Genomic DNA, 10,000 nt, shown 5'->3' with positions numbered 1-10,000 from the left:
TTAACACTGCATTTTTTACTGTGTATCTCTCTTTGTGTCTTCCTCTGTCTCTCCCTCTCTGTCTTTGACCGTCTTGTCTTTCTTCTCTATCCCTCGCTTTGTCTTTCTTCTCTAGCCTCCTTCAGACACACACCTTCTTTCATCCCATTTCCTCTCTCTCTCCCTCTCACTCCTTCTTCTTCTTTTCCTCTCTGCATCCTTTTCTTCCAAACACACAGCAGTGTAGAAGTGCTGATGTGATGTGCTGAGGCAAGATGGAACAGTGAGAATAGAGTAGAATATGCTGCCGCTCAGCACAGCCAATCAAACAGCAGGAGTAGCCAGCAGGAGACATCCTTAGCAAATTAGCTATGTGTGTGTGTGTGTTTGCTACGTTCCTTTACGCTTGCCTTGACTCCAAATGGAATGGGTGAACACTATTAACAAAAGGCCTAATGCACAGTAGGTTTTTGTCTGTATATTATGTTTGGATCTTCCTGAAATCTCATGAAGTCAACTAATAATCCACATCATTACTGGAGCAAATTCACCCCTGATGCTGTTATGGGGGTATGTTCATTAATAATGAGCTTCCTTTCTAATCATCTTTCATAAATGACCATCCCCTGCTTGCTTTAGATACAATACTGTGCAGTATGTGCCCCACCATTTGATCCATACGGTAATATATTTCCTCAGGAACTACTCTTTTTTCTCATCTCTCTCTCTCTCTCTCTCTCTCTCTCTCTCTCTCTCTCTCTCTCTCTCCCTCTCTCTCGCTCTCTCTCTCTCTCTCTCTCTCTCTCTCTCTCTCTCTCTCTCTCTCTCTCTCTCTCTCTCTCTCCCTCCTCGTCCTTGTCTGCAGCCTGATCGTATTGTATTTCGCTGAACAGCAAACTGAGTGTTTTAAATAGCGTGCCTGGTCCTCCATGTTGTCTTTGGAAGAGCTCAGTTCCCTCTGGCTCAGCATCACCACTCTATGATGAGGAGGATGCAAATAATAAATTGCTAACCATCCTGCTCTCTCTCTCTCTCTCTCTCTCTCTCTCTCTCTCTCTCTCTCTCTCTCTCTCTCTCTCTCTCTCTCTCTCTCTCTCTCTCTCTCTATGTATGTGTGTCTTTCCTCCCATTCCTATCTCCTTTTCTCTCCCCCTCGGAGATGTAGCATTTAGCATTATATTTATATATGCTGAATTCTAACTGGTAACATCTGTCTAAGCGTTGTAGCCTATAATTGTATGCACTGTCTGGAGACCTACACTAACTACAGATACACTAGAAGCATGAGCTTAGAACATTACATTCATTTAGGCCCAGCAAGAAATTCAATTTCAGCAGGTTTCTTATAGCCACGAACAAAGTAAACAGAATATCAAGAAAGGTATAAGGTAAACATTGTTTAGTCTCATTCCAAATAATTCCTTGATATCTATCTGAAAAGCCAAAAGTTTACATTACATGTTCCTTATATAAGACTAAAAATAAGCAAACCTCAGTATAAATAATCCGTAAAACATTTGCAGTACATTCACTGGGTAGTAATATTGGTAAAGCCTGGTAAAGCCTCTATCCAGTTTGCAGTAATATCTGCACTAATAATGTCTGTGTTAGCTTTTACTGTAATCTATTGTATTAGTCCATCAGTGCATCCCAACTCTGATAAAGATTTGACTCAAATATAAATACAAATACAGTATATACATATACCGAAGGAGAATAAAGCATACTCTTTGAAAGAAAATGAATGTTAAAGGTAAAAATGCATGTGACCACTCCGATCACTCCGTTTATAAATTTCCCAGCTGTTTCTCACGCCTCTAAATGAACATAAGTCTACTGAACATTTCAAAAGGTACAAATACAGTAGACTACACACACACGCGCACGCACACACAAACACACACACACACACACACACACACACACACACACACACACATACACACACACATACACACACACACACACACACACACACACACACACACACACACACAGACAGCTAGGTGTTAGGTCAAACATAAGCACGTCAGTGTGCCATGCAGTACATTCATTCAGCTAGTGGGCCCAGAGTTCTTTGGGAAAGCTTTTTTTCTCTTCATAGCAAAAAACCCCAACGATTATGAAGTGCAAAACAGTGTGCATGGGATTAAAAGTGATTCAACCTGCCCCAAACTCAGTTTGTCCTATGTACAATAACTACATCATGTATATATCATGATTCATATATCATGTATGCGTCGGATAAGGCAATTATGATGGCGCTCCCTGTACAGGAAACCTACAGACTTTAGTGCGACTGTTTTTCTTAATATGTTGTTCTTAAAAAACTCGTCAGCTCCAAGCACTACGAATGGATTAGGTTTGCATTGGATATGTAAACAACATAACCAACAAAATGATCAGTGTCTGTATTTCATAGGGATGAAGAAGTCTACTACGCCACCCCTTCCCAAACCATATCGGTGAACACATTTACACGCCGGGATTAATTAGACATATTAAGGATAAAACGTAGCCCTTGTGACACAAAGAGCGACCAAATGTACATATATACAAGCATTTATACGGGTCGATAGAGGACAGTTGGAGCATCAGCGGATCTGGCGTGCGTGGTATGACGCGTCAGTAGCAGCATTTTACGCACGATGCTTCGCCCCCCCTGAAATTGCCTGACGCAGGTACTGCAGTCGACACGCATCCGCCTCGTGAGCCCGCTCAGCTGATCAGGCAGGCAGACAGGCACCGTGACACGGACGGGGGAATCAATCGGGCGCGTCAGCACGAGATATCACGGAACCATGACCCATACCAAACATGTCGTTTAAGTACCATCGCTGATGACTAAATTCAAGAACTAAGAATGCGCGCTCTGCGCTCACGACAAGGCAGACGTTGTTAAAAAGCAGCCAACCACGGTCAGCATGTGAATTACAAGTCGTCAGTTTCATGTATGTTCAGTACCATTAATGGAGTGTCCGTTTGGATGCACACACTCCGCTGTGTAGAGGTACAATTTTACAGTGAGCCGTTACAAAGTTCCAAAAGGAAACGCCTTCGTTTGTTCTTCTTAGTTTTGAAATGCCACGTAAATGTGTTCTTTCTATGCAGAACTGCTTAAATAATTACACCATAAACATTGAAATCATTGCAAAGATCATCCACCCTACTGCAGGCTATAGTAGCATCCTATTCGGTTCAATTATTCAGCAGATGACTTCATGTACATTTTAAACGTATTGCACAATCTCAAGTCTTCAGAGACAGTACACCATTCCAAGGTTGAAATTGACATGAATAATTGATTAGATACATTCAGATGGCAGACAATAAAACAACAAACCCCATTTCAGTGACAATGATGAATGACCTTGCATATGTCTCCATTAAAAAAACACCCTGCTTACTTCCATTCTCTCTGTATTCTTCATCAATTCGTGACCTATTTGTGTGCATCTGAGCTGCATAGAAAATCAATTGCCTCCATCTCTCGCATATGCTCTCTCTCCTCCTTTCCTCTCTCAGGCATTTGCCCGAAATAGATCAGGTAAAGTGCCTTGCCTTCACCAAAGCCAAGGAGTGCCGACCATGTTTGAACACAGGGTGTGTGTGAGGAAGAGATGGGTGTGAGACAGAGGAAGAAGGAGGTATGGAGGCCAAGTTCCAAGTTCCAGTCTGCCAGCGAGGGGTCTAAATGTGGAACAAGGCCACCTGGAAATGAGGTGCGGAAGTGGAGGAGAGGAGCGGAGAATAGGGGGGAGGAGAGGAGAGAAGAGGAGAGGAGAATAGGGGGGATGGGAGAGGAGAGAAGAAGAGAGGTGAGAGGGGAGGAGTGGAGTGGTGAATAGGGGAGAGGTGAGAGGAGAGGGGAGGAGTGGAGAGGAGAATAGAGGAGAGAGGAGAGGACCAGAGAATAGGGGGGAGGGGAGGAGAAGATAGAGCTGAGAGGAGAGTAGAGGAGTGGAGACGAGAGGGGAGAGGACCAGAGAATAGGGGGGAGGGGAGGATAAGATAGAGCTGAGAGGAGAGTAGAGGAGTGGAGAAGAGAGGGGAGAGGAGAGGAGAGAAGAAGAGAGGTGAGAGGAGAGGAGTGTCGTGGGGAATAGAGGAGAGGTGAGAAGAGAGTAGAGGAGTGTCGTGGGGAATAGAGGAGAGGTGAGAAGAGAGTAGAGGAGTGGAGTGGTGAAGAGAGGAGAGAGGAGAGGTGATGTCAGGGAGGGATGAGATAACTGGAGTAGCTTGCCCAGCAAAAAACACGGTCAGCAAGCTAAGCATTACAATAGCCTGCTTATACCTGCACAAGCCCTGCAATGGGATTCAGATGCACATTTTCCTGTTACACCAAAACCACAGCAATGGGAAATAGCACGCACGCGCGCACACACACACACACATACACACATACACATTGACATATCGACATCATCCTGCCATGTACTGTTGGTGTCATGTCAGACTAGGTCATCTAGTGAAAATGTGGTACAGTACATTGTAGCAAAAATCCCTCTATTATCACCTGATCTACAGAAAGACCTCTGCTATACCATGTTAATAACCTTAGCCACTATTCAAGCCCCTTTATAGGATGCAGAGAGTAAAACACATGTCTTAAAGGATAAGTATTGCCACGTCGGCCACAGCAATCAGTTCAGGTATTTCATGTGTTCATGCCCTGTTTTAACATAACTAGTCCTTGCTGTACGCTAGAGATTAATGTTGTCATAGCAGCTGATAAACTAGAGTTCCCTAAATGCAAATGGTCCTAGCCATAGAGGTCCTGCCACATTGAATTCCTACAAAAAAAGGCTGTTGTACACAGGTGAAATATGCCCAAGCTCGAGTTTGTTAAAAAAAAAAATCAATTGTTAAAAAGATTCAATTCAGTCTTTCTTTGTGCATGTGATGGCGATAGGCTTCCAACTCCCGAGTCATCAGTCATGGCGGATGACTCAGACGTTTCTGCTGTCGGTCGGTTAATGTTGTTATTGAGATGAACATTCCGGGAAGAGGCGTAGGAGAGAACAGCGTTGCCAGGCGACAGACCGCTGAGGCCACAGGTGGGTTGTCCATTGAACGGACCAGCAGTCGCTGTCTTTTTCCTCTCGTCTCCTCTCTTCTCCTCTCCTCTCCTCTCCCCTCCTCTCCTCTCCTCTCCTCTCCTCTTGTCTCCTCTCCTCTGCTCTCCTTTCATCATATATTCAGCTCTCATTCCAACCAGCCATGCAGCTACAAGAGCAAGGCATGCTGGGATGCCTTAGGCATGTTGTCTTGATCCTTTTACCCCATGCCATGTAGGATGTTGCTTGCCATCATGCACACACATACACCTGTCCACTGTCTTTGTAACCCTGTTGTTATCATCGTAGAAGTCTGGCCCAGAATCAATCGCAAAAAATGCACCTGGAAATCGACTATTTGTTTGCTGTAGTTTTCACAGAATGTCTTTAAATGTCTGAAGTCTTTAGATAGGAAAAAAACAAGAAGAGAAAGCAAAATCTGAATATAAGCATTTGTGAACCCAGATAACCACTCTGTATGCTTCTGCACCATTCAAGGCCACTCCACATAAAAATACAAAATCAATCAGAACCCGTTATCTTTCTCCCATCTCCTTTTCCTCGGGGTGCTGAGGACAAGACAGGAGAGGAGAACAGAGGTTGTAATGAGGGCTGTTCTGTCATCCTCGTCATCTCCACTCCTCCGTTACCCTCTTTCCTCTCCTTCACTTTTCCCCTGAAGTCTCCCTGGTTAGGTAACACCGCTCCTCTCTTCACTCTCTCTCGCTCAGAAACACACATTCACACAGCTAATATGCACACACAGCGCCTCTCAATCAGAAGCGCATTCTCACTCACGTATGCATTGGACACACGGTGGCTCTCTCACTGAGAAGCACACTCTAACTCATATTCACATGCACACACGCAGCTTTGCATAACTTACAGTACAGGCGATAGTGGGAGGAGGTGGTTGTTACCGTGACTATCCCAGTCGAACCAGCATGGAGGCAAAGAAGAGGGGTTGGGAGAGGGGAGCAGGCTGGGCCCCCCTGTACAGTGCAGTGTCCTGAGTCGAGTCGTGACCCCCTCCCCTGAAGTGTCCAGCAGTCATCCTTCCACTCCACATTACCCTCCCCACACACACCGCTGACCCCCATCCCCGCAGGCAGCACTGGATGCTGGGTAGGGTTCCAGCTTCCTGACTGCTTCCAGCTGCTGTCCAGTTCCATCCTGTCCTGTCCTCGGCAGGCTGTGCATCCAATCAGCAAAAAAACCCAAAACAAAACAAAGCAAAACAGCCTGCACAAGTAAGCACATCGGGGACGAAATGGGAACAAGCCCACTGCTGCTGAAAAAGACCCTCAGCATTTAAGAGTCTCATTACTGACCTGTCTGAAGATCAGAAAAAGGGAAATAAAAATTCCATGAATTGAAAAAAAACAAGAAATGGAAACAAAAACAAAACACAGTGTATGGATTTGACAGACTGTCTGTGCACCGATGAGAGTGTGTGTGTGTGTGGTGTGTGTGTGTGTGCATGCGTGTGTGGGTGTGTGTTGGAGGTGAGTTCTTGAGGTCTCTTGAGGTTCTTTTGAGGAGCGAATATATACACAAAGGGATGAGTTCTGTCACACCACAATGTGGAGAGACAGGAAGCTTGACATCTTCGTAAATCCACAAAAGCGATTTCGTCCCTCATTGTAGCTGAGGTGAGGTGAGGCAAAGTGAGGTGGGGTGAGGCTGCAGAAAGGTGAATGGCGGATGGATAAAGTGGCCTCAGATGATTGTCAGACAAAGAGGAAGATAAAACAGATAGAGATGAAGAAGAGGCAGGAAGAACAGAGCAGAGACAAAGAAAACAGAAGTGGCTTCGTTCGTTCCTCTCCTCCCATGTCTTTCTCTTGCTCTTTCTCTCCCTCAGCGTCTATCAGATGCACAGGAAGAGAAGCTAGCCATGAGGAGAAGGCAAGTGGAGGATGGTGATGATGATGAGGAGGAAGATTTGACTGTTTTTGAGGATTGTCAAATGAATAGGAGGAGATACAAGCGATGTAGACCAAGGATGATGGAGCTGATGGTGAGGAAGATGTGTCTCCTCCATGTACAGATGGAAAGGATGATGAAGATGAAGATGATGACCATATGAAGAAGACAGTTGTTTTCCTTTCTCCTGTGGCACCCTCTACTTCAGATGAAAGGGACGAAGAATCTACCAGAGGTAGGAATGAAGGATGCAGCAGTAGGCAAATGGGAAGATGGCGATGATGGTGATGATGATGATGAGGATGAGGAAGTTCTGCAGTTTTTCTCCTTCAAGTTACAGGAGGAGATGATGATGATGATGATGGTGATTGCCATAAGTCAGCTCTGAAGTTCTTCTCCTTGAGGAAGAGGAAGAGATGAAGAAGATGCAGAAGATGACCATCATAAGTCCGTTGTGCAGTTCCTCTCCTTCCTCCTCTGGCTCTCCTTTCTCCCTCTACTTGAGCTTGACAGGCCAGGGCAGGCACGTGCGGAGTCCCAGCATGGACGAGAAGACGATGGTGGGCCGGTGGCGCTTGAAGCGCTTCTTGAACCGCTGCGTGTTCTCGGTTGCGAAGAGCTCCCCCTGCTGGGCGGAGGTTGAGATGCGCGCCACGATCTCGCCGTGCTCCACGGCCTCCTGCTCCGAGCGCACAAACACCTCCCGCAGCTCCTCCAGGCGCCGCTCCATCTCGTGAATGACGCGCTGGCGCTCCTCCACCTCCAGGAGGCGACGGCGGGCCGCCTCGAACTCCATGCTGGAGCTGGGGGTGACCAGCTTGGAGGAGGGCGCCGTGGAGGCTGCGGACGGGGTCTCCGAGCCCGAGCCGGGGCCCACGCGCTTGAAATCCCCCATGGAGATGGAGCGCCGCGTGGGGCTGGTGGTGGAGGGGAGGCGCAGGCGGGAGAAGGAGGAGGTGGTGGTGTTGGTGGAGGAGGTGGTGGAGATACAGGAGAAGGAGGCCAGAGCTTCTGCTGCTCCTAGGAGAGGCTCAGGCTCCTCCTGGTCCTCCTCCTCCACCTCCACCTCCACCTCCTCCTGGAGGTGGATCACCTCTTCCTCTGGATCCTCCTCCTGCTCCTCCTTCACCGCCTCGTGGTTCTGTTCAGTGTCGTCGGTTGTGAGGTTCTGATCAGCTTTGTGGGTGTGTTGTGCGTTTGGGTCAGCTCCACATTCAGACCCGTTGTGGTCGGCTGGCCTCAGATGATGATGCTCCTGCTCTGCCTCCATCCCTGCTGCCTCTTGCGTCCCGCTTCCACTCCACTCACGATTGCCAACGCCGCCGCCGGAGCAAACAATCTGGCTTTGTTTGCCTGATTTTATGAGTCCCTCTCTCTCACTCACTCACTCACTCTGGCTCTGCCTCTCTCTCTCTCGCTCTCTCTCTCGCCTTCTCTCACCCCCTCTCTCTCCCCTCCTCTCTATCTCTCTCTCTCTCTCTCTCTCTGTTGTCCTCCTTCGCTCTCCTCTTACTCTCCTCTCCTCTCTTCTCCTCTCCTCTTGCTCTCGCTCTCTGCCCTCAGCGTCTGTGCGAGTGGGGACACAGACGCCGCGTGCTGCCTGTCGCCTCCTCCATTCATTAATAAGAGACTCCCGACCGCCTCACCTCACCAGTCGCAGCCCTCCTGACGTGCCATTGGCCGCCCGGCCCATGACTGCACCGTCTGCTGATTGGCCAAGCCCCTGCTGTGTCTCCGCCTCCCCTCAGGTTCTCTGGCTGCGCTTATACAACAGTGAGAGGGAGAGGATGGAGCGAGAGTAGAGATCAAAACAAATGGCTTTGCAAAAAAAAAACGTCACTCACTTTTTCTCTCAGCTGACCAGCTGTCGTACGTATGTGTGAGAGAGATAGAGATCTGCTTGCTGTCTGCTTGCGATTGTTTGCCGCTCTCAGTATCGCTCTGTTTTGCTTCTGTGCTCACTCTCTCTGACTCTCCTCTCCCTCCTCTTTTTCTATCCCTTCTCGCTCTCTCTCTCTGACACTTGCTCACTCACTCACTCACTCTCACTCAGGGCTTACTGCCATCCCAGCTCCCTCCCAAACAGGTTGCCAATGGCAACGCAGCCCTGACATCAGATGGTTAGTGGGAGGAGGGATGCGGAACACATTTTAGTCACCTTCTTTCACTCCCTTTACATCTCTCTCTCTCTCTCTCTCTCTCTCCCCCTTTTGCTAGCTCCTCATTTCTGCCACTACCCTCTACTCAGAGATACTCTCTCTCTCTCTCTTTCTTTCTCTCTCGCTCTCATCTCATACTCTCTTCAGTTCTCTGTTTCAAAATACTACACAGTACTTCCTGCTGACTTCTGTGCGTTCTCAGTATGCAGTAGTCCAACTGTCCAACATTGTTTCCCTAGTGCTCACTGCCACTGGCAATGCTTCAATTGCTATTTTCGTTGGCTTGTGTTTTGTTCATTGTGCTTGTTGTTCATTGTGTTTGTTGCTCAGTCCATTTTTCGTCCCAGGTGTGATGTTATGCTTCTCCCCTATTTCAGGTGCCATGTTATGATTCTGATTTCGCTGCAGTACCACTCTCACTTTTTCACCAGTTTTTTTTTCTCCCTGGCTTTTCAATTCCATCTTTTCGTTTTTGCGTTTTTATGAACTCTCACCCATTTTCCACTGCTCGGGTTGTCAGAGCACGAGGGACCTGATTTATTGCGTTCTATTTTCGGGAGGCTGCTTCCTAAGCACTCCTGACCCAGCTGTCGTTGCTAATTAACCACCACTGGTACAGGGATGGGGGGCGGGGGTGGGGTGTTAGGAGTTAGGGGATTTTGGTGTGGGTGTGCGTCTGTCTGTGTGTGTGTGTGTGGGGGGGGGGTGGGGTTGTTGATTGAATGGACTGATGGGATAAAGTGCATGTCAAGAGGCATCCAGTGATTTCATCAATGGCCAGACTGGTGGTGGTGGTGGGGGGGGGGCAGACAGGTGCATGAGGGGAAGGGGATGGGGATGGGATGGGGGGCAGGTGGATGAGGGGATAAGAGAGAACAC

At 47.8% G+C, this 10,000-nt stretch overlaps 1 protein-coding gene across 1 annotated transcript; it reads right to left on the bottom strand.

The window, feature by feature from the left end:
- Positions 1 to 7,406: 7,406 nt before the first annotated feature.
- LOC134470086 (histone H3.v1-like) lies at positions 7,407 to 8,757 on the bottom strand. Its single transcript, XM_063224110.1, has one exon. It carries the CDS (start codon positions 8,230 to 8,232, stop codon positions 7,459 to 7,461), a length of 774 nt encoding a protein of 257 aa, XP_063080180.1. The 5' UTR covers positions 8,233 to 8,757; the 3' UTR covers positions 7,407 to 7,458.
- Positions 8,758 to 10,000: the final 1,243 nt, after the last annotated feature.

Source organism: Engraulis encrasicolus, chromosome 19 (assembly GCF_034702125.1).
Source record: "Engraulis encrasicolus isolate BLACKSEA-1 chromosome 19, IST_EnEncr_1.0, whole genome shotgun sequence".
Taxonomy (NCBI): Eukaryota; Metazoa; Chordata; class Actinopteri; order Clupeiformes; family Engraulidae; genus Engraulis; species Engraulis encrasicolus.
Note: the sequence above shows the minus strand (reverse complement) of the source record. Positions and strands in the feature narration are given on the sequence as shown.